The following is a 23,942-nucleotide window of genomic DNA, read 5'->3' as shown; positions in this document are numbered from 1 at the left end:
GAGAGAGTGACAGGTGGGGCTCCTGGCCCCGCTCACACGTGCTGCCTCCGGTGGCGCAGCACCTCTGTGGGCGTGAACAGAAAGTCCTTCTGGCAGGCCTCGCAGTGGTAGGGCCTCTGCAGGGCAGATGTCTTCTGGACGGGTTCGGGGGCGGCTTCCTCTGCCCCTACAAGACAGGTGGGCTGTCGGGGGTGGGAGTCACCCCTGCGTGTTCCCACCCTCCCCCCCCAAGTCCCAGGCACCCAGAGGGCTTAGGCCACCTCCCAGTCTCTGGGGCCTCTGGTTTCACCTCCTCAGGGAAGCCTTCCTTGATTAACACACACACACAGGCAAGTCTCTGCTCTGTGTGTCTCGTTGTGTCTGTCTCTGTCACCCCCTGGGACACAGAGACTGAGGAAGAGCGCATCCTGGCATGGGGACCATGGGGTCCCACTGCCACCTCCCAGACCAGCCCCGGCCACTGTGGTGGGATCTGCCTGCTGTGGCACCCCTCGGGAGACAAAGGGGCAGGGTGGCTGAGCCAGAGACAGCAGCCGGACAGAGAAAAGAACGAGACACACAGCAATAGAACCAGAGGCAGACCAAAGTCAGCCCCACATGGAGCCCAGAGAGACAGACACAAAAGAATGAGGAAGAGGTGATGTTCTGGGCCCTCCCATCCCTGGTTCCCAGTCTCTGTGACAAAACCCGATGTGGCACCAACCAGAGCCAGAGGGCTGAGGTCCTCAGTCCCCAGACGGGGAGCGGATGAAGGCCCAGCCTTGCAGTAAAGCCCCACAGGAGGGGCGGGTGGACACAGCTGCCCCGGCCTCCCCCACGTCCCTACCTGGGGGGCCGTCCTGCGGGGCCTCGGGGCACGTGTTCTCATGGGCGATGCGTTCCAAGGGCGTCAGGGGCAGGTGCAGGCCGCAGTGGGGGCAGGTCCAAAAGGTGCGGAGACAGTCACTGTACAGGTCCGTGTCACTCTGGGGCAGGAAGGCTGCATCAGGACGTGCCCCTGCCCCACTCACCAGCCCCCCCGCCTGCGACCTGTGCTAGCACCCCTCGGGGCTGGCGGGCCCCACGCCAAAACCACCTCCTGCCCTAAGTTGGGATGTGGCTTGTCGGGGGGGAGGCCGGGACTGCCTCCGTTTAGGGTTGGGGGTGGTGTGATGGGCCGAGGTGGGGTCCATGCTTACCGCAAGGCAGTTGTAGGTGAGAAAGTCAGTGACTGCGTAGCCCCCTTTGGTGGGGTGGGGGGAGAGGGTAGAGCTGCCAAAGAGGCCCGGGAGACTGGGGGCAGCGGTGACGGTCTGGGGTCCCACATATAGGTTCTGGACTTCCAGCCCTGTGAGCCGCCGGAGGCTGTAGGGAACCTGGGGAAGGAAAGAGAGACAGACTCAAGGAAACATTGTTAGGGCACCTGGATCCAGCTGTGCCTGAAATCGGACCCAGGACAGGGCCAACTGCTCAAGTCAGTCACAGCACGGTCTCAGGCACTGGCTACAAGAGGCTGGTCTAGCATCCGCGCCAGTGCCCCTTTTCTGCTCCCTGTTACCTGTGGGACCACAACCCAACCCGCCATCACCCAGCACGCCGGTCCCTTCCCCTTGCCCTGGCTCCCCGGGCCTGCAGCTCTGGGAAGTCACCCTGGTGCACACCCTTCTCTCTACCCCATCTGCACGCAGACCTGGGAGCGACTCCCAGCTGCCCACTTACGAGGCGGGGAACTGACCTCACACCTGCCCCGCCCAGTTCCTCCCTGCGCCCTCTGTGAACAGACCGCTTCTTACAGCTTCCCTCTCTGGCCTGCATGAGAGCACCTCACACAGCACGTGCAGTGGTGCTCAATAAATGCACACAGAACTGTGGGGGCTGGGGGAAGGGGCCCCACAGGGGCTAATGGCTCGGCCTCTGCCGCTGGGTGCCTGGAGTCCAATGCAAACCCCAAAGCACGACCAGGGAAGGAGGGGAAGACAGGCCTTCTGGCCTGTGAACGTGGGCACAGCCACGCAGGCGGCACGGACCTCAGATGCCACAAACCGCAGCAGGTCCCGGCTCAGGTCTGCCACCTCCCTGCGGTCCCCCGGAGCCGCCGTGTCCTCCCCTTTGTCCACCTCTGGCCGCCTCCTCTGGGCCTGATGGGCCAGCTGCCGGTCCAGGGCGCTTTCCCATTGGGTCCGGAGCCGCACAGAAGCTGCCAGAAGCCGGAGCGCGCTCTCGCCGTCCGCAAGCTGGAGCTCCAGCCAGCCGTCAGCCACCACGCGCGAGCAGTCGCCGTTGGTGTCCAGGGACCGGCTGAAGAGCAGGAGGGACTGGAAGGGAGGGGACAGGAGGCAGACGGTGGGGTGCGGGGCAGGACACCAGCTTCAAGAGACACTATCCACCCCTCATTCCCCCCACTTGTCCGTCCACCCGCACCACCCACCACAGCCCCCTGCGTGCCAGGCCCCTTCCCGCCTTGGCTGCAAGTGAGGGTCCCCACCCCCACGGCACGGACACTGTACTTGGACAAACAGACCAACCAAGGTCAAAGCATCAACTGCACTACGTTCTAGGAAGTCTGGGTCCTCATCCAGTCTTGCCACCGGGCAGCAGTGACCTCGCGGAGGCCTCTGTCAAAGCCGCCTCAGACAGGGCCCCTCCCATTTGAACAGTCACTACCTATGCCTTCCCCCAGCCTCGCTCCTCTGTAGAGCGGGAAGGGAGGGTGGGCCTCGGCGGGCAGGGTGGTGTGCGGAACTCAGGAGGCGGCGCAGCTAACGCTGGCAGGACTCTCCCTTCTTGGCTACAGACACATACACCAACCTATCCACAACCCACACGTGTCCTCGGCCCCCACCCTCTCCTGCCAGGATGACTACAGTCGCCTCCTCGCTGGGTTCCTGACACTGCCCTGCATCAGACCCTGTTCCAGCCCTATTCAAACCCTCCCAGGAGAGGGGGAGACGTCCCAGCCTCTCGGACCTCCTCTCTCTGACCCCAGCTCCAGCCACTTTCCCCTTCACTACCTCTGGTCCAGCTGTTCTCTGGGCACAGTGGGCATGCATGTGCCTCAGGGCCTTTGCACTTGCTGTTCCAAGACACTCTTCTCCCTAAGTATCCTGGTGGCTCCTTTCTTCATTCCACTGCATCTTCTCAGCGAGGCCCACCCTGATCACCTTCCTATTACAACCTGCTCCCTACCCTCACCCCACCCTAACCCCTTTACCCTATTCTTTTCATCTTCCCCAAGTCGTCCTCACCCGCTAGCATGTCTGTCATTACTGCCATCCTCCCCAGCTGCATGTGACCCCTTCGCCAGCAGGGACCGGGGCTGGTCTTACTGCCTGCTGGGCTGTCGGTGCCTAGGCCAGTCCCCGGCACCCAGCAGGCGCTCAGCCAAGTGCTTACTGGATGGATACTCGAAGGCAGAGACAGCAGCCAGCTGGGGGAAGGCGGCTCTTCCGCCCAGCCCGGCCTCCTGCCCCAGGGACACGGTCAGGCTGCGCGGCGGCTGGGACACACCTGCAGAGCGGGGACACGGACGCAGTTCACCAGGTAGGGCTTGTTGGTCTCCAGCAGCGAGACGAAGGCGAGGAGCTGGTGCTTGCTGCTCACCTTGTCCTTGTCATCTGCAACGGTCCGGAGGGCAGCTCAGGGTCCCCCCGCCACCTGATCTCCTGCCCACAGCAGCCCCCGCTGGTCCGTCCCCCCAGGGCCATTTCCATGCAGTAGGAAATACTGCTGATTTCACCAGGCATCACAGCAGCGAAAACACCAGTCCTTGTTTTACACTTCTCAGCGACAGGCCTGAGATCGGATCCCAGCAAAAAGGAGCAAAACGTGAGGTGACAGAAGACACAGGGTGGCAGGAAGCTGGGTGAGGCTACCGAGGGCTCGTCCCATTCTTTCCCAGGAAGGGGTCTGGGACTTTTCAAAATGAAAAAATAAAGGAGGAAAACAATGTAACAGGAAGAGAGCGGACTGCCTAGAAATTTACAGCAGTTAAAGATTTGAGGGGAAAGTTTCAAATTCTACCTTCACCGTTTAAAATTATAAACCTTAGGGGCGCCTGGGTGGCTCAGTGGGTTAAAGCCTCTGCCTTCGGCTCAGGTCATGATCTCAGTGTCCTGGGATCGAGGCCCACATCAGGCTCTCTGCTCAGCAGGAAGCCTGCTTCCCTTCCTCTCTCTGCCTGCCTCTCTACTTGTTATCTCTGTCAAAAAAATCTTTTTAAAAAATGAAAATTACAAACCTTACCTTTTGGAGTTAATGTTCACATTTTACCACGGTTACTTTGTATATAAACAAAGACAGAGAGCAGCTGTCCCAGAACTCACACAGGGGGCATCCTGGCCAGGCCCCTGCCTGGCCCAGCGCTTGGATGCTGCGTTCCGGGCCCCAGCGGCCAGGGGTGCCCTGGGGCAGGACCAAGCTAGGGCGCTCATAGAGCCCCTGGGACAGGTCCCCCCTACTTGCTAAAAGCTCTGGCCTAGGGTGTGGCCACAGCGCCCCACTAGTCACCATGGGGAGGTGGGGCTCAGCGTGGGAGTGAGTCCCCAAGAGAGTCCCCGAGAGGTCTGGCTCTTGGGACCCCAACACCCCGACACCAGCCGGTCCCATGTCGGCAAAGTGTGGGCAGGAGCCAGGAGGCAAGCCCAGATGGTGAGGGGCCCCCTGACGTTATCGTCCCCTCCCGCCCCCCCCCCCCCCCCCGAGGGGGTTTTCTCTCCCTGCCTAGACTCCCGGTACCTCGGCTGGCTTCGCCGCCCCTGGCCGCCTGCTCCTGCGTGTGCAGTACCTCCGGGCTGTTGGCAAAGATGCAGGTGGGGTGCAGCACGGTCCCCTGCTTGGACTGCGTGTGGAAGATCTGCAGAGGCAGACACCAAGTGACAGAGGCCCTCAGACCTACTCCTCCGCTGCCCACAACCCTTTTTCTCCACTCTCTTGGCCAGATTCCCCATCCACGTCTCCACTCAGGAGTCACCTCCTCCAGGAAGCCTTCCCTGACACCCCCGCCCTCTGCCCCGGTGCACTGGAGCCCCATGAGGGCAAGGCCAGGACTGTTCCCGTGTCCTTAGCACCGAGCACAGCAGGGAAGGCATGCCGAGGGGCAAAGCGTCCAGAGGAAGCCCACCTGGTCCGAGTCCTTGCGGCTGCTGTTGAACGGGTCCGGGACGGCAAGCTGCGGGTAGAGGCCCCGGCCCAGCACCAGCTTGAGCAGCGCCATCTGGTCCCGTGTCAGGTCTTGGGCCGAGCTGGTGGCCGCCTGTAGCTGATCCAGGCTATGCCGCAGCTGAAACTTCACATCCTGCGAGGGGAAGGTGGGGGGAAGGCAGGTTCCTGGGGGGGGGCCAGCCTGGTACCTGAGGGGCTGCCACTAGGACCCCAGGGAGCCACAGAGTACGGGGGCCAGGTCCTGTCCATGCCCCCCGCCGCCCCGGCACCCACCTGGATGTCCACGCCATCACCGGCCCCCCGGTCCTCGTCGCTGGAGCCGCCGTCCATGCCCTCCTGCAGCCGCAGCACCTTGCGCCGCCGCCCCCCGCCCTCCTCATGCTGGCGTTTCAGGCGGTACAGCTCCCTGCGTTCCCGGCGCTCCTGCAGCCGGCGCGAGCTGTCGCCTGGTGTTGCGGCCTGTGCCCGGGCCAGCAGCCCGTGGTCCTCCAACAGCTCCTGGGGATAGGTGGAGCCCGGGTGAGGGACACAGGGCAGGCTGAGTCTGGGGCTCCGGTCCTGGGCCTGCCACTCGCCGGCCCCTACCGTTTCAGAGGACTTGGGATGTCTTGTGCGACACAGAGAGAGGAGCCCCTGCCTTTCACCACCCTCTCGGACTCTGCAAGCCAACCAAAGCCAAAGCAAGGTCCTGGAAAGCCAGAGATGCCGAGAACAGTCCAAGCATCTGCGGTCTCCGACAGGGGGTGGGGTGGGGAGGTCTCCTAAAATTGCACAGTAGGCCGTGGTCGGGTGACCGCCCCCTCTGGGCCCCCCAGTGTGGTCATGCGCAACCACGGGCAGCCATGCCACAGGGGACTTACCCTGTTCTAAAGGCTCTTTCGTCTATTAACTTTTTTTTTTTTTTAGATTTTATTTATTTGACAGAGAGAGATCACAAGCAGGCAGAGAGGCAGGTAGAGAGGAGGGGAGGCAGGCTCCTTGCTGAGCAGAGAGCCCAATGTGGGGCTCGATCCCAGGACCCTGAGATCATGACCCGAGCTGAAGGCAGAGGCTTAACCCACTGAGCGACCCAGGTGCCCCTCGTCTATTAACTCATTTAATCTTCACAGGATGGCACAGAGGCCAAGGCCCAGGGCCTTGCAGGAACTTGCCCAGGGCCACACTGCTAGCAAATGACAGAGCTGGAACTTGCCACTGGGACATTCGCTCGGATCTGGTGTGCCAGCCGTCGGCCCCTGCTGCCTCCCAGAGCTCAGCACCCTGCTCCAGATGGCAAGGTTCTTTGTGAGGATATAACGTGACCATTGACCCTGTCCACTTCTCCAGGAAGCCCTCCTGGATTTCCACCCATGACTCACCCAGGCCACCCCACATCTGAGTGTCTGATGGCTGTGGGGGTGGGTGTAGGGTGGGACTCTGACTGCTCCATCAGAGAAGGAAAGGGGTGGGTGCCCCCGCACTCGCTCTCCCACCCCCACCCGGCCCCCTCCCCTGGTCCTGAGCCTCACCTTGAACTGGCGCCGCAGGTTGGCCATCTCGTACAGCCGGTGCTCCTCTACGCCCTGGCGGCGGCACCACTTGCGTGAGTTTCTGCTCCGCTCAGATTTCACCTGGGTGGGGTACCAGACGCCGGAGGGTCAGGGCCTGGTCGGTTAGGGAAGGGTGCAGCGGCTGACCCAGCACCCAGATACCCCCAGCCGCCACCAGAATGGGCCCAAACAGCAGTCCCTAGAAAAGGAGGCAGGAACACACATGTTCTCCTTCTTCTCCCAAGTCTCGGTGTCACTGCTTCCTCCTACAGGAAGCCTTCCAGACTACACTGGGTCAGACATCCCCTATGGGCACACCCAGTCCCTTGGACTGCCATCACAGCCCATTCTGGGAGGTCACAGCCCAGGGACAGGTCTGCCTCCCTGCACAGGACTGTGTGACCCTGGAGGGCAGGGCCAAGGGCTTTCAGTCACCACCGGGTCCCTGGGACTGCATGGCCAGAGCACATGCTGGACACTAAGTGCCATCCTAGGAGCGTGGGCCCTTCCTCTGGGCGGCAGTGGTCTTACTTGGTGCTTTGGAATCACTCCCCTCCCCTCGACACTGGGCCCCAGCGTCCCATGGCCACGGGAGCAGATAGTGGAGACAGGGGCCCTCTAGTCCGCAGAGGGCTCGGGGTCCTCACCAGGGTAGCGGGCCACCTCTTGTCCCACTCGCAATGTCACAGACAGGAGCCCCACCGCTGGCCTCACCTGCACCCAGGCGTTGAAGACGTTGAAGAGCGTGAAGGGGTCCCCGTGGTCACTCTCCAGGGGCCGCCGTGCCGCCGCACACTCCGGGTGGCTCTGGGCGCTGCGGGTGAAGGGTGACTGGACGCTGAGGGCAGCCGCGATGGTGAGCACGGGCTCCGCCAGGTGGAACATGGAGCCCAGGATCAGCATCTTCCCTGGCGGGTCGGGGAGACGCCGAGCTGAGCCTCTTGGGGACTGGGACCGCCGCCCTCCCCGCCCCCCCCCCTCCCAGCCGGCCCCCCGCCCCCTCCACCTTATCCGCAAAGGGCCCTGGGAGCTACAATGACAGAACTGAGTCCACACTCTGCCTCCCAGGCATGCGAGCTTGGGCAAGGCCTCAGTTTCCCATCTGTAGGTCGGGGCTGACCACAATCTTGCCCCAAGGCACCAGGTGGGCTCGGTCGGAGGGCTGGTCTGAGCATTGCCCCTGCCCGCCTGGCTCTCCGCTCTACACCCGGCGCCCCCTCCTGGCTTGGCTCTCCTTCCCCGCATGCCCCCCTCCCTCTAGAAGGAAACTCCACCAGAGCCCTGACGGCCTGGCCTGACACACCACAGACTCCTGTGCCTGCCTCCGGACGGTTCCTCTCCTGCACTTTGTGTAATTCAAGGTGGAGGCGGCGGATGCAGGGGCCGATGGGGGGGGGGGGCGTGAAGCAGGAGAAGGGAAGATGGGGAGACATTGAAGCAGCAGGTCCCTGGTCTGGACCCCCAGGCCCTCGCCTGTCTGTCCCGTGGTCAGCAGCCTGCGTAACACGTGTTTGACTCATCCTTACCGGTCCCTTTGGCCGCCTTTCTGGAAAGTTCCTGTTACACATCTAACCTTATAAAACATGGCAAGAAAACGAGGCTGTCCCAGGGCTCTCTAGCTCTGTCCTTTGGGCAAGTCCCTCCCTTCTCCTGCGCTTCTGTTTCCCCGTCAGTGAAATGAGCCAACAGCAGCATCTGGCTGCTGGGAGAACGGGAAAGCACTCGACGCCCCACCTGGCACAGGGGAGGCAGGACTGAGCCATCTGGGCCCGGAACCTCCCGGCACTGAGTCAGCTGTGCCGCCTGCCCCGCGGGGCTTGGGGACCGACAGTGTGCGCCTGGCTGTGGGTGCCTCCCAACTCTGCCCACGGCGTGACCCTGGGCAAGTGACAGCCTTTCTCAGAGGCTGCAGTGAGTCACTCCCCTGTCACACCAGGTCCAGCCCAGGCCCTGTTGCCCGCCCGCTCCGGGCCCTGGGGTGCAGGTCCTTGTCCCCGGCCAAGCTTCAACTTTCTCACCTATACAGAAGGGGTGACCAAATGCCCTTCCGTCACCAGGTGAGAGTGAAATGACACAAGGCCCACAAAGCCTTTCATTGACACACAGCCAAGGCTCACAGAACGTTCTTTTTCACTTCGGATCAGATTCCCCTGGCTCTGGCCCTGTGTTCTTCTAAAACAAACAGAACCGTCTTCATAACCATGAGAGGCCCTCGGGGTCGGTGGTCCCCAGTCTCCTGTCCCCCCTGAAGCTCAGGGTGGTGCCCTGAGGGGACGTGAATGATGGGAACACGGCCGGAAGGTTCTGCGGAGCGTCAAGCCTGGCCAACAGTGCCACAGCGAGTCCTGCTCGCCTGGGAATATTGTGCAGGCCACAGAGCATCTAGCTCGTCACGAGTCACAAGAATCAGAGCAGGACACACGTCGGTCAGCGAGCTTCTCAGAAGGGCCCGGATGACTCAAGGATGAGCAGGAGGAAGAAGCGGGCTGTGTTGACATCCTTACGACACCGAGAGAGGGGCCAGCAGGGCGGAGCTGGGAACAGGGTGTGCGGAGGAGACAGGGGCCTGTTGGTTTACTCGCACACCCCAGCGCCCAGAACGGTCTGGCACGAGGAACTTGTGACTGATCGGACGGGGCCCAGAGAAAGTACAGGCTGACCGACGAGTCACACAGGGCATGAACGGTCCCCACGGCCACTCCCAGCTCCCTGGGTGATCACCCTGGAGGACGTCCTCACCAATCACGACGTCCACAGGCAGCTGGGCCAGCAGGGATCCGATGGGGGTGAGGGCCTCGGAGCTGTCCAGGGCCCCCTGGTCCCGGAGGTAGAGGATGGCCGTTTCGAGGCTGGCTGGTGGCGGAGGCTCAATGAAAGGGAAGGTTCGCGGGTCCCCCATGCTCATGCTTTTCATCTGGAATGACAATTGACCCCCCAGGAATGGGGGACACGGGAGCTACTATGCAGCACTGGCCAGGGGCTCACAGATCACAAACTCATGCTACCTTAAATCTCCCAATGTCAAGGCCACTGTACAGAGGCAGGGGAGAAGGGCCACTGGCTGTCTGTCCAGCACCTCTTCTCCCAGACCAAGGATAGCAGCAGAAGTCCTTAGTCATTCCTAAGCCAGACCACCCCCCCCACAACGGATGCACAGCCTTGTGAAATCCTCTCTTTGGCTTGGTAGTTTGAGGTGGGCCGGCCTCCCCACTGCCGCCCGGAAGGACGCCCTGTACTCATGAAAAAACCTTTACGTTAGAAGCTCTGGGTGTGGGGCAAAGGCCAGATTTTTTATTTCAGCTCTCGAGGTGATTCCGGTGAGTGGCTGCAGCCGGAGGTCCCCTCTCTGAGCTACTCAGCCAAGGCCACGGCCCCGGGCAGTTCCAAGTCCACCAGGAGACACCAGTGACCCAGTGCTGCCAATGAGATGGGGTGGGGGCTCGGCCGGGGGCCTTCAGGGAAAGGTTCCCGGGGCCTTAAAAATGAGGCCCTGAGGGGTGGCACTTTCATCTGCCTCTAGATGGTAGAGAGGGAGGCGGTGAGGCCACGGCTATCTGAGCCAGGTGGCACGTACGAGGCCGGCTCCGGAACCTGACAGCTTCAGAGGGAATCCCGCTGGGACACCTGGGGCAACTTAAATCACCTCTCTGTTCGACTGGTTCCTCATCCAGAAATCGGAACGATAAGACTACCTGCCTCCCAGTATTTGCGGGATCCAAACAGTTCTAGACACACAACACCAGGAAGGGCACCCGGCCCATAGTGAGCTCGAGGTAAGCGCACCGTCACCGCCTCCATTGCTACGCTTGGCAGAGCCACTGATGGTTAGAAGACAGAAAAGGCTAGAATAAGGGGCACCTGGGTGGCTCAGTGGGTTGAGCCTCTGCCTTCGGCTCAGGTCATGATCCCAGGGTCCTGGGAGTCCTGCAACGAGCTTCTTGCTGGGCAGGGAGCCTGCTTCCTCCTCTCTCTCTCTCTGCCTGCCTCTCTACTTGTGATCTCTGCTGTCAAATTTTTTTAAAAAGGCTAGAACAAGCCCGAGCCCTAGAGGACATCACTGACCCACTTCAATAACCAAGCCTTCTGCTTCCCTGTCTGGGGACCGCGCCTCACATGAAACGGCCCATCGTCCAGATCGGGCAGGCCGCGTGGGTCAGGAACGCACACAGTGGATCCCGAGCGGCATTTTTGAAAAACAAAATCTGACAGAAACCCTCGGGGTGCACCACCTGCAGGAAGGGGGCTGGTTTGTGCCCCGAGCCACTCCGCCTGGGGGGAGGCTGCTGCTGTGGAAAGCCCCTCCCCGCCCCCCTTGGCTGTCCTCTGCCCAGGCACAGAGCCCAGGGCCACGCTCCGTGGGGAGGGGTGGGCCCGGGAGTGAGCACTAACAGGGCAGGGTGAGTGCGGGGGGCCTGGCCCTCAGGCCCTCCCACGCTCCTCTGCAGGCCGCACCGGGAAGGGGCCTGGGTCTCCCCATGAAAGAAACTGCCCAGCACCCGGATGATTAAAGTCCTGCGTGTCGGCCGCTCCGCGAGGGGCCCCCGCGACCCAGCAGCCCAACTGCAGCAGAGCTGCCTAGAAGCCAGGACCAGACTGTCCCGAGAAGTCCCGGTTTCAAGAGCCGCTTTGGGGTGGGCTGGCTGTCGCTGCTGAAAGCATTCCGATGGGGCCGCCTGAGCTCGGGGACCCGGGGACAACCCTGCCCTTGCCAGGGGAGCAGACGTTTGGAAGCGCCGCGCTCCCCTGCCCCGCCCGCCCGCAGGGCACGGAGGGTCCCGCCGGAGGCCTCACCTGCAGCACCAGTGCGTCCAGCGCCACCCTCCGAATCTCGGGGACCGGGTAGGGGGCGAAGGCCTCGTAGTCGGACTCAGCATAGAGCCGGAAGCAGACGCCAGGGCCCGTGCGGCCGGCCCGGCCCTTGCGCTGCTCGGCACTGGCCTGACTGATCCAGAACTCCTGCAGCCGGTGCAGCTTGGCCTGCGGGTCGTAGCCCATCTCCTTCACCTTCCCTGCGCGGGGACGGGACAGCCGGTGCAGTAGCCGCGGGGCCCCCCACCTCGGGCTTGGCCCCTGCAGCCCCTGCTGCCTCCTCTCTCCCAGTAACACGGCCCTGACCCTGACATCTCCTTGACTCGGCCTTTCGCCCTTCATTCACACGTCTCGGATTTGCGTTTTCGGAAGCCCGGTTATCCAACGGTTCTTATTAGGCCCCTGCTGTATGCCAGGCTCTGTATGGGGCGCAGCTGTAAACACTGTCCCCAGCCTCACGGGGCTGAGCGGAACAGAGGTCATCGGCGCTAAGACCAACTCTGGCCACTTTCATCGCCTCTGAAAATGGGACGCACCCCAGAAGCAACGACATATCCATATTTCATGGCCAGCATTTTAAAATTTCGATGGTATGCAGAATTATGGGATATTTTATCATGGACGGTCCCCAGATTCGGTGAGGTCACTGCTAACACAGAGGGCTCTCTCTGTGCCGGGTACCACCCAAAATACCCAGGGGAACGAATTCACTCGCTGAAGCCTTCCAGCCCAAAGGAGGCTCTGCTATTATTGTCGCTTTACAAATGAGCGAACGGACACACACAGTCTCAGGGACGCCACCTCGCTCACACAGCCAGGCTGGCCCCAGTGTCTCCCAACCGCTACGCTACACTGACTTCCCAGAGAACAGTCCAGCTGGGAAGACAGAAAAGAAATAGACCAACAGATATAAAATATAAGGCCCATACTCTGAGGAACGATGGGTCTCTTAAGGGAAGCTACAGCGGGAAGAGGAAGGGGAAATCACCAAAGCAGACAAGGTGAGCCTCTCTGATGGGGACACGTTTATGCAGGCCCTGAAATGAGATGAGGGGGTGAGGCTTGTGGATATCTGGAAAAAGATGGCTCTCAGCAGGGACACCAGTAAGTGCAAAGGCCCTGAGGCAGGAGCAAGCTTGGAATGTCTGACAAGATGCTGCCACTGCTCCACGGCCCTAAAAACCACCTACTCCCTGCTTTGGTCTGGAGTCCCCTCACTGCATTTGCACATCTCCAGACCCCACACTTCTCTCTAGGACCTGAGGGGTGGCAGGCAGCAGCCCTTACCAGAATCGACGACAAAGCGGATCCCATCAATGGTGACAGAGGTCTCGGCGATGTTGGTGGAGAGGATGCATTTCCGAACTCCAGGGGGAGCCACATCGAATACCTGGGGGGCGGGTGGGTAGGGAGGAGGTGACATCCGGGACTAACAGACCCTTGCTGACCCATGTCCAGTGGCCTCCCTGACGTGTCCTGGATGGCCCACAGGCATTTCACACTCACCTACAGTATCTCAAATAGCCTCAGCACCTCCCACTGAACGCTTTCCTCCTCCCCGAGTTCCCATCTCAGAGATGGTTCATCACACACGTGCGCCACAAATCGGGGCTGTCCTGACTCCCCTGCCCCTCCCCACTCCAGCCACACCTGCATGTTTTAAATGTTTCCGAATTCATTCCATTCTCCTCAAACCCACAGCCCTGTCCTGGTCCAGGCCCTCCCTTCCCACCCAGGTCCTGCCCCAGCCTCCTTCCTGGCCTCTGGCCTCCCACCCGTGATCACACACAGCAGAGGGATCTGCTAAAGGACAAACAGGCGCCACTCCCCACCTTGCTAGAACCCTCCCGTGGCTCCAGGAGCACTTGGGACAAAGGCCAAGCACCACAATGGGTCTTCGAGGCCACGCAGCTTAGGTCTGCCCACCTCTCACTAGCACCCAGCCTGCCTTCCCCATCACAGACCCCAGACGCCCTGCAGGTAGTCTCCCAGGGGCCCCCACCTTTCTCTCACCACAGGCCCTTTGCACAAGCTCTTCTTTTGGGCCCAGGAGACAAACACAGTGGGCGAGAGTGGAGGGTCTGCAACTAGGCCTGGGGGCCAGATCCAGCCTCCTGTCTGTTTTTGTGAATCAAGTTTTAACCCAGCACAGCCTCACCTGTGTCTGTCTGTGCCTGCCTTCCTACTGTGAGTGGAATAGTTGTGCTAGATGTGAAATGGCTCACAAAACCCACAACTTTGGGGTCACCTGAGTGACCCAGCTGGCTAAGCTTCTGACTTTAGTTTGGGTCATGATCTTGAGGTCCTGATCAAGCCCTGCATCAGGCCCCCCTCTGAGCGGGGAGTCTGCTTCTCTCCCTGCTTACGCTCTGTGTCTGTCTCTCTCAAATAAACAGATGAACAAACCTACGACTTTGTGCTCCCTGGCCCTTTACAGGAAGTTGGTAACCTCTGGTTAACAGCGTAGGCTCTGGTGCCAAACTACCACATTCCAAAGCCTGGCTCAGCCACTTATGTGAGTTCGCACAAGTGCCTGACCCACTGTGTCTGTGTCTGTCCTGGGTAACAGCGGCCCCTGGCAGACAGGGCTGCTGGAAGGTCTCAACGAGGCAAGGCGCACACACAGCTGGCCGCTCTGGCCGGCTCCACACACATTAGCCGAGACACCCTTCTCCCTGCCCCCTTCCTAGGCTGGGGCTTTCTCAGGTCTCAGTTTTGAAAGTTTCTTCCTCCAGGAAGCCTTCCCTGAATCCACCACAACTGTGCTCTGCTCTCCCGTTTCCAGAACTTTTCTTTTCCATTTGTAAATTATCATGGCTTGCCATCTCCCTCCACAGACCGGCAGCTACGTGAGGGGAAGGACCGTATCTTGGCTCCCAGCGTGTCCCAAAGAGCCCCCTCGGCACGAGGGGAAGCACTGAGGAGGTGGTCTCTTCAATCAATGACTGAGGGTGACCTGAAGGGCCTCCTCCCCAGGGGACTGCGGTAGTCACCCTCCACAAAGGCCTCGATGCGGCTCGCCTCCTCGGATCCACACCCTCACCCACTACCTTCCCCCTGACCAGAGCAGCCCAGGTCAGCTAACGGACCCTGCAGACATGACGGCTGGGTTGTCCAAGGCCAGGCCGTGAAAGATGTTGTGGCTTCTGCTTGGTTCTCTTGGGGAGAGCCAGCCACCAAGCTGGGATGACACTCAAACAGCCCACATGGAGGGAAACTGAGGCCCTCGGCCAACAGCCTGCCACGAACTGAGCCATCTTACAGGAAGGCCCTCCGGCCCTGGGCCAGCCTTCGGATGGCAGCAGCCCCAGCCGACCCCTCAGCCGCACCCTGCCAAGACAGCCTGGGCCAGAGGCATGCCCCCACCCCTCCAAGCCTCTTGCAAATTCCCGACCTGCAGGAGCCATGGGAAAAGAGAACAGTACGCATTCGCCAGCTGCCAGGTTTTGGGGCTCCATGACAAGGCAACAGACAACTACCAGGGTAACCCGAAGGCCTCTCTGCCAGCCCCTCCCGCTCCGGCAGGGCAGCCTCTCGACCCTTCCCCACCCCTGGCTCGCAGACTCCTACCTCCACACCAGAGCTCGAGGCCTCCTGCACCCACACCCCGACGCCCTCCCTCGACTACTCCAAGTCCTCCTTGTCCCGCAAAGCTCCACTCAGATGCCCCCAGCTCACCAGGAAGCTCACCCTGGAAATACTCCCTCCACCGCCTACAGCCCCCTCCTCCCTGCCCACCCCACCTGGCCTGGCCGCACGGGCCATGCGTGGTACCTTGTCCTGGTCGGCCACGGAGAGGGCGCTGTGCAGCGGCAGCACCACCCAGCGCTGGGTGCGGCCGGCGTACGCCTGGGCGGCCTCCAGGACCGAGCTGATCTCCGCCATGCCACTGAGGAAGACGAGGACGTCGCCCCGCTCCTCGGGGGGGTACTTGTTGTCAATGGCCTCCAGCACCCTGAGGAAAGGCCGGGGGTCCAGCTTCTCGGACTTGGACGCTGGTGGCTCGGCCTCCTGTGGCTGGTACACGACCTGCGGGGAGATGGCAGGGGCGCGCCTGTCACCTGAGGCGGGGGGGGGGTGGGGGCAGCAGGGACAGCGCAGGGAGATGGCGCAGGCCCATCAAGCGGGTTAACGAGAGGAGGAGGTTCTAAAAGGACCGCATATCGGGGTAACCGGAAGGCTCCTGGGGACGTGTGAGTTTCGCATCTGGCTGTTGGCCGCACACAGGCATTGATGCGTGAAAACTGGCTGAGCTCCACGCGCGACACGTGCTCTCTCTCGGGTCAGGAGGGGAACTTCAGCAACCACAGAATTTTAAAGGGTGAGGCCAGGACCAAAAGCCTAAAAAAATCACTTCTCAGATAGCATGCTCCCCCCTTTGTATTTTTTTACGGCTGCCCGGAAGACAGAAGGACGGGTATTTGGAACCCAAAACCACAGGGACCGACTGGTGCGGTTCCTGGTGCTGGGAACTCCGGGGCTTCTACCAACTCCCGCTGCAAGAGGAAGGAGCGGCTTTCAAAACACAGAGCTGAGAGCGGGGGCAGACCGGCATGGAGGGCCACTGGGAAGCCACATGGGAGGGGTCCACGAGTGCCACCCAGGGTGGGAGGGTGGACACATACGGGGGTGGGGGTGCAAAAGGGGATCCAAAAGAGCAGAGAGAGGCTGCCGGGCCCAGGCGGTGTCTGCGAGCAGGATTCCAGGCCCCACTCTGCTGCTCTGCGCCTCCCAGCCTCCGTCTTACCCCCAGGGGCGAAAATCCCTGGCACAGGGCGCCCACGGCTGTGGTGGGGCCCCCATGAGCTTTCACTCTGCTTTCTGACAAGACCACCAAGCTAGCCCCAGCAAAGAGGCCCGAGCGAAGGGGTTAAAGTTCAGGGCAAAAGTTTCCAGAGAACCTGAAGACCTGGGAAGGGAGGTCAAGGACGTGTGTGGAGTCAGGCCTGGGCAGGCCCGCTGTGGGGACAGGGTGAGGTTGTGGGGGGGCACAGTGTATCGAGTGGAGTGGGAGACCCACAGCGGCCCCAGAGACTCAGCCCCTTACTTCCTGGGCACGCCACCCCCTAGCAAGAGAAAGAACCTTCTGGCCCCCTCACCTCGCAGCGGGGTGGGGTGCAGAGAGAATGAGACAGCTGCAAGGTCATGTCCAACTTAAAGACAAACGGGCCTTTCGCTGGACTGGGGCTCTCTCCCTCTTCCTGAAAGCTTTGACCTGACAGACCTGGTCGGCTCCCTAGGACAGCGGTGCTGGGCCGGGGTGGGGGGCACCCCCAGGGGCATTTGGTAACATCAGGAGACATCCTGGGCCGTCACTCCTGGGGAAGGAGAACGCTGCTGGCAGCTGGTGAGGAGAAGCCAGGGAGGCTGCTGAACCGCCTACAACAGGCAGGGCAGCCCCCACAGAAGAAGAATTATCCAAAAGGTCAAGAGTGTGGAGACTGAGCAGCCCCACCCCGTGAGACGGGAGAAGAGAAGAGCCCGGGTCCCTGAAGGACCACATACAACAGAGCTGCGCACCGGCCTGGACCAGCAGGACTGTTACGTAAGAGGAATATAAACTCGCAGCTTCCCAAGGCTGGGTCTCCTCCGCCGGAGACACTGAGCACCCGCCCGGCACAGCGCACACTCAGGAACAGCAGCTTTAAAAGAGCGCGCGCGAGCGAGATCGCCCTTCACGGAAAGATGGGAATCTGAGCCGGAGGGAAGGGATAGGTCTGGGCTGGCCAGAGAGTGGGTGGGAGGACTGGGGGACGTGGGGGCAGCACTGACCGTGATGGGGAACAGCCTCCCGGGCACCTGCACCACCGGGGCGCTGCCGAAGTAGCTGGAGAAGAGCGAGATGTTGATGGTGGCTGACATGAGGATGACCTTGAGGTCCGGCCGCTGGGGCAGCAGGCGCCGGAGGACACCCAGGAGGAAGTCGTTGTGGAGGTGCCGTTCGTGGACTTCATCCACTATGAGGGCCTGGTACCGCGGCAGGCTGGGCTCCCGCTGGATCTGCCGCAGGAGCAGCCCCACTGTCAGGAACACGATCTTGGTGGCTGCCGTCCGCGTGCTCTCAAAGCGGATCTGGTAGCCAACCTGAGTCGGGGAGGGGGTGGGGGGTCAGGGGAGGCGCCTGGACCTCAGCGCCAGCCCTCACCCGCCCACACTGAACATTCCAGCAATCGCCCCCGCTCCCCGGCCCCCTCAGACTCGGGAGTCCAACAGGTGTGGACCCCACCTCTGCCGCTTAGTGCCGCTGACCCTGGGCGAGCACTTCCGTACCCCAGAGACATTTTCACCCCTAAATGCTGGGAGAAGGGGCGCCTGGGTGGCTCAGTGGGATAAAGCCTCTACCTTCAGCTCAGGTCATGATTCCATGGTCCTGGGATCGAGCCCCGCATCGGGCTCTCTGCTCAGCGGGGAGCCTGCTTCCCCCTCCCTCTCTGCCTGCCTCTCTGCCCACTTGTGATCTCTCTGTCTCTTTCTCTCACTGTTAAATAAATAAATAAAATATTAAATGCTGGGAGAATGGGACGTGTTCATGCACATAAAGTGTCTGGCACAGAGCCCGGTGTCTATGCTAATTAATGATCATGGAGATAGTTCACCTCTCTTTGAGTCGCTACTCTAACCACTGAAATGGGCGCCACCCACTCATTTCATCCTCACAGCCACCGTGAGAAGAACCACTACTCTCACCTCACCGATGGGGAAGCCGAGGTCCCTCATCCAAGGCAAAACACAGTTCGAAAGTGGTTGGGAGGAAATGATCTCTTTTTTAAAAATTTTATTGATTTGAGAGAGAGAGAAAGCACAGTGGGGAGGGGCAGAGGGAGAAGAAGAGAGAGAATCCCAAGCAGCCCCAGATGGGGTTCGATCCCACAACCCTGAGATCGTGACCTGAGCCGAAACCAAGAAGAGTCAGACATTTGACCAGCTGCAGCGCTACCCAGGCACCCTGTGAGGAAATGATCTTAACCCCTACCTCACATCACACACACATCAATTCCTGACAAATTATAATTTTTTTTTGTAAAGATTTTATTTATTTATTTGACAGACAGAGATCACAGGTAAGCAGAGAGGCAGGCAGAGAGAGAGGAAGGGGCTCGATCCCAGGACCCTGGGATCATGACCTGAGCTGAAGGCAGAGGCTTTAACCCACTGAGCCACCCAGGCGCCCCGACAAATTATAATTTTAAAGGTAAATATCTTTAGGAAAAAAACACAGGATGCATTTATGTCAAGGTAGGGAGATACTCCTTAAACAGAACCCGGAGTGCCAACCACAGAAAGAAAAACGACAGACTGGACCACGCTTAAATAAAGAAACGCCGTCATCAAAAGAAGCCTTCAGAAAATGGAAGACAGCTCACAGAGTAGGAGACAAGATCTGCCATACAGAAACCCTACAAAGGATCTATTTCACTCATCTTTAAAACCCCAAACGTCAAGAACAAAAAGACAACACAGAAGACAAACAGGGAAAAAAACCTGAACAGACACTTAAGAGGATTTCCAGTTGGCCAACAAACGCGTTCAACCCTCAGTTGTCAGACTAAGGCAAATGAAAACGTGCTACTGCGACCCACCCACCCAGAAAAGCCACAACAGGAAAGAGTAACTGTGACAGGGCCAGTTGGGAGTGTGGACGGGTGCGGCCCCTTCGCAAAGCATTTTGGCAGCATCTGCTGAAGCCAGACGTCCCTGCAGATCTGACGAGCGGGCAGGCACCCTCCTAGCTACATCCCCGATGGAAATATGTACCGACAGACACCTAATGGCATGTTCTAGAATGCTGACCGCAGCACCCGCACACAAGAGGCGCAAACTGGAAATGCCCCGAGCTCCGGTCAATAGCGGAAGGGACAGATACCTTGTGGTGTCGTGGTGTCTTCACAGGGGACACTGAACAGCCGCGAGAGAGCACTGTGCACCCACACGCTCTACCGCAGACATGACTCACAAGACTAGTACCGAGCGACAGAGGCCGGGCACCAAAGAGAACACGCTTTTTGATTCCACTTATAAAAAGTAAATAAAAGAGGCAAAGTTGGTCTGTGGGATTTCCTCTTTAACTCAGTTATCATCACCTAAGACGATAATGTATCACTCAGAACAGTGACAACTCTTGGGGGCTCAGGGCAGTAACTGGGGCGGGGGGCGGGGAGACAGAGGGTTTCTGGGGTGTTTACATAAATGAACTCAATTTGTGAAAATTCACTGAGCTACATAAGATAAGCACATTCTTCCGTTTAGGGTATTAGAATTTTAATAACGATTTGTAAGTGGTAGAGCCTGGATTAGAACCCTCGAAACCATTAGTAAAGAAGTGTCCTCACTCTCTTTCTTACGGCTGCTAAAAACCAAATGATCCCTGGGACATTTCCAATGTTTTGCTGTTAAAAATGTTACATGGGGGGCACCTGGGTGGCTCAGGGGGTTAAGCCTCTGCCTTCGGCTCAGGTCATGATCTCAGGGTCCTGGGATCAAGTTCCGTATCAGGCTCTCTGCTCAGTGGGGAGCCTGCTTCCCCCCATGCCCTGCCTGCCTCTCTGCCTACTCGTGATCTCTCTCTCTCAAATAAATAAATAAAATCTTTAAAAAAAAAAAAAGTTACATGGGGGGTGGGGGGGGCGCCTGGGTGGCTCAGTCGGTTAAGTATCTGATTCTGGATTTCGGCTCAGGTTGTGACCTCAGGATCACGCCCCACGTCGGTCTCTACGTACAGCCTGTTTGAGAGTCTCTTTCTCTCCTGCTCCCCACGCTCACGCTCTCAAAAATAAAACTTTAAGAAAGGGTTATGGGTAATGCTAGTGCCCTAAACCCAGAAAGCCGGCGCGGCCCACTCACCTGCGAGCCGTACTGACTGAGGCTCTCGAAGCTGACTCGCTTGGCCAGGGAGATGCAGGCGATCCGCCGTGGCTGGGTACATGCCACGTGACTGAAGCCGGCGGCCAGCAGGTACTGGGGCACCTGGGTGGACTTGCCACAGCCCGTGTCCCCGGCCACGACCACCACCTGGTGCTCCTTCAGCGTCTGCAGGACGCGGTTCCCGTACTGGGCGATGGGAAGCGCCGCCCGCTCCCGCTGCAGTTTGGCCAACCTGCCGAACGCCTGCTTCTGGCCGAAGTCCAGGTAGTGCAGCAGGGCTCGGCGGAACTCGGCCACTCTCTCCGGGGGCTGCCTGGCCAGCCCCCGGGAGTCCCGGGTGTCGGGGCCCAGGATCGAGAGGTTGATGCGGTAGCGTGGGTCGTAAGTGCGAGGTAGGTCAGCCAGGGCTGGGATGCTGTGCTGGGGACGCGCGGGGGCCTTCTCCCCCTTACTGGTGGCCTTGAGATTCTGGAATCTCCGCAAGCGTTCGAAGAAGGCCCAGAACTTCTGGCACTCCTCCGAACCCTGGAGTATATGATCCTCGTCACGGAAAAAGGCATCCTCGAAAATGCGTCGTGTCTCTGGACAATTCCAGTCCCATTTCTCGAGGGCCTCCTCCTTGCTGGGATCCCCGCCCTCCTTCGTTCTGGGAGGCGGCATGCTGTGGTTATCACAGCTCTGTCCTAAAGTCGAGGGGGAGAACCACTCCCTCTTCAAAGAGACAATCTCCCTCCTCGTCGATGGTCCAGGATGACCACGGGCAATGACAGAGAAGGTGCCCAGGGACTGGTTCAAACTGGTGACACCCAGGGCCCCTCACGACTCCTGCAGTGATCTCTGGGACAGACACCAGTCCATCCTGGGTTTTCAGGCCCGGAAAGCCTGGAGGAGAGAAAAGAAGATACTTATTCGTTTTTAGAAACATTTCCTGAAAGCCTGCTGTTTTGTAGGCACTGGACTATGCCACCCTGAGCCTTCATATGTGGTCATGGTCATAGGCAAGAGACAGACAATCCTGTGATGGGACCATGGGAGCCCACAGAAGCTGCCTGACCATGCTTGGTAATCTAGAAAAAGATGCTCAGAGATGTTTGACCTGAAACCTGAAGGAGGGCGGGTCACGGGGACAATCAACAGCAGAACCTTGCCATGAGACAGTAACACAAGAGGGGTGCGGTACAAAGAAAAGAGTAAGGCAAGGGTTTCTGGGGTCTCTGAGCTTCAGGACGCCTAGGAACGCTTTGAAATCGAGTGCACAATTTTGCAAGTGTCAGATTATCCTCTGTCTTTGCTTGCCTGGCACATCCCTTCCTTTTCTGGTAACAGGACCCACTGGCTCCCCTGCCCTGTGAACAGCAGCCCTTCCTGGATTCCACCCAGCTCTGCCGGTCTTGAAGTCAGGAAACCGGATTGGGCAAGTGACAAAGGCCTGGCTGATTCATGCTCCCCAAATCCTCCTCCTTCAACCAGTGATTGGTGCGAGAAGGGGACACATGACCCACAGGGGACCAATCATGGCCTTTCTCTGGAATTTCCACTAGGTTGTCAGGACAGAAAAGCCCTTATCGTTTCTGCTGTGGTCACAGGGCTGACGTATAAACCTGGAGCTGTCCGTAGTAGCTCATGAACCTGAGTCTTCCCTAGAAATCCATCCTAGAGAAAAGCCTGCTCTTGGACACAGGGCAGGACGTGCCAGGACAACCACTGAGCAACTAGGAGAAGTGGAAGAGAGAGGGAAGAAGCTTGGCTTGGTCCACTCCGACCCTCATGTCCCAGCGACACAAGAAAATATCTTCTTGGGCAAAGTTGGTTTTCTCTCAGCTGCCTAAGTCCGAACGAATCATACAAGAGCATATCCTCGTAGGTACAATTTTCTGGAGTGAAGCGCCTCACTCAAGGATTCTTAAAGTTTATGACCTTAAGAGGATTCAGAGCCTTCCTTCGTATAGGTCTTGGAGTCAGGGAGATCTGGGTTTCAATCTCTGAACCTCTGAATCTTCATCATTTGTTAGATGTGTGGCCACCTGCAAATTTTTTAAGATTTTATTTATTTGACAGACAGAGATCACAAGTAGGCAGAGAGGCAGACAGAGAGAGAGGAGGAGGCAGGCTCCCTGCTGAGCAGAGAGCCCGATGCGGGGCTCGATCCCAGGACCCTAGGATCATGACCTGAGCTAAAGGCAGAGGCTTAACCCACTGAGCCACCCAGGCGCCCCTGGCCACCTGCAAATTTAAAATGGGGATAATATCTCCTTCCAAACACTGCAATGCTTAGCACCTAGCCTGGCACAGAGGAGCTAAACAGTAACCAGAATTCAAGTCCACTCTTCCTCCCGGTGATGACTAACATGCGGAAATCAGTGAGAGAAACCAAAGCATAAAGCCTGGAAAATTACACTCAAAAGGCCACCATTTGGGGCTCCTGGGGGGGCTCATTTGGTTTAAGCGACCGACTCTTGATTTTGGCTCAGGTCATGATCTCAGGGTCATGGGATCAAGCCCCACACCCGGCTCTATGATCAGCGGGGTGTCTGCTTGAAATCCTCTCTCTAGAATAAATCTTAAAAACAAAAAAGGCCACAATTCACCTTTGAGAGCAATGATTTCACCTACTTTCCCTTCAGTCTCTCGGCGTCATTTTCCAGCAAACACCTGGGCTGGATGACGCTAGAGTGGCTTCATAGGGAACTCCTGTTGCAGGGGAGGCAGCAGGTGGTTGTTGATACTGAGCCTGGGATCCCGAGAAAAGGATCGGGAATGAAATGAAGAGCATTCCTCCCAGCTGCAAGCTGCCTAGGAGCACGTGGGCCCAACTGGGCAAGTACCATGGGTCTCAAAAGAGTCTCTTCTCGTAGGCAACCATGTCGATTTCCTGGGTCCCCTTGGTTCTCTGTCACAGTGTCTTTGACCATCTCTGGGTCTCGTGGCAGTGGCCTGCAGAGGTTTTCTTTGCTTCCCGAGCTCTCTCCCACTCTGGCTGTCCATCCTCAAGTCTCAGCCTGTCTTTTTCAGCTCACCGTGCCCAGCCCTCTTTCCTTTGATAGTCTGATCCTGTCTCTCCTCGTTTCTCTTATCTTCAGGTCTGATGGTCTCTCCAACAAGCCTTCTCCACCTGACCCTCTCCACTCCTCGTCGGTGCTCCATCTGACTTCCTCATTTGCTCATTCAGTTGTTTTTTTCGGACGCTCCATTTTTGTCTCTCTCCAATTCCCAGTCTCTGTTACCGCCTCTCCCACCACTGTGACCATTTACCTCCATCTCTCCACCTAACATTTTGTCTCCCAGTTCTGCTGCTTTAAAGCTAACAGTGCTCCCCACGGATCAGGTACTATTCTACATCATGCACGTATATCTGTGTGCACAACTACATACATACACACATCTACACTTTTCTCGTGTTAAGAAGGTGCTACTCTCGGGGCGCCTGGGTGGCTCAGTGGGTTAAGCCTCTGCCTTCGGCTCAGGTCATCTCAGGGTCCTGGGATCGAGCCCCACATCAGGCTCTCTGCTCAGCAGGGAGCCCGCTTCCCACCCCCCGCCTACTTGTGATCTTTCTGTGTCAAATAAATAAAATCTTAAAAAAGAAAAAGACGGCAAAAAAAA

General features: G+C 59.0%; 1 protein-coding gene across 2 annotated transcripts; it reads right to left on the bottom strand.

Annotated features, from left to right (window-relative positions):
• Positions 1 to 21,217, bottom strand: DHX34 (DExH-box helicase 34). 2 transcript variants are annotated; one of them, XM_032839442.1, is made up of 16 exons: positions 20,319 to 21,217; positions 17,250 to 17,561; positions 15,252 to 15,506; positions 12,765 to 12,867; positions 11,460 to 11,677; positions 9,408 to 9,582; positions 7,383 to 7,576; positions 6,648 to 6,749; positions 5,413 to 5,637; positions 5,099 to 5,272; positions 4,714 to 4,816; positions 3,487 to 3,593; positions 2,007 to 2,294; positions 1,179 to 1,355; positions 827 to 965; positions 1 to 166 (listed from the first exon to the last, which is right to left on the bottom strand). In XM_032839442.1, exons 1-16 carry the CDS (start codon positions 20,997 to 20,999, stop codon positions 33 to 35), a joined length of 3,387 nt encoding a protein of 1,128 aa, XP_032695333.1. In that variant the 5' UTR covers positions 21,000 to 21,217; the 3' UTR covers positions 1 to 32. The 2 variants fall into 2 exon arrangements, with proteins under 2 accessions (XP_032695333.1, XP_032695332.1); XM_032839441.1 differs by having other exon boundaries at positions 4,714 to 4,831; positions 20,319 to 21,215.
• Between the last annotated feature and the right edge of the window lie 2,725 nt (positions 21,218 to 23,942).

Source organism: Lontra canadensis, unplaced genomic scaffold, assembly GCF_010015895.1.
Source record: "Lontra canadensis isolate GAN:19392208 unplaced genomic scaffold, GSC_riverotter_1.0 scaffold107, whole genome shotgun sequence".
Taxonomy (NCBI): domain Eukaryota; kingdom Metazoa; phylum Chordata; class Mammalia; order Carnivora; family Mustelidae; genus Lontra; species Lontra canadensis.
The sequence above is the reverse complement of the archived record's forward strand: the minus strand, read 5'-3'. Positions and strand labels throughout refer to the sequence as shown.

Coding starts and splice junctions, on each gene's coding strand:
- DHX34 (XM_032839441.1), bottom strand. CDS start 20,999: ATGCCGCCTCCCAGAACGAAGGAGGGCGGGGATCCCAGCAAGGAGGAG. Junction 9,583..11,459: donor TGGACGCACTGGTGCTGCAG/GTGAGGCCTCCG, acceptor TTGTCATTCCAG/ATGAAAAGCATGAGCATGGG. Junction 167..826: donor CCCGCAGGACGGCCCCCCAG/GTAGGGACGTGG, acceptor CCTGTCTTGTAG/GGGCAGAGGAAGCCGCCCCC.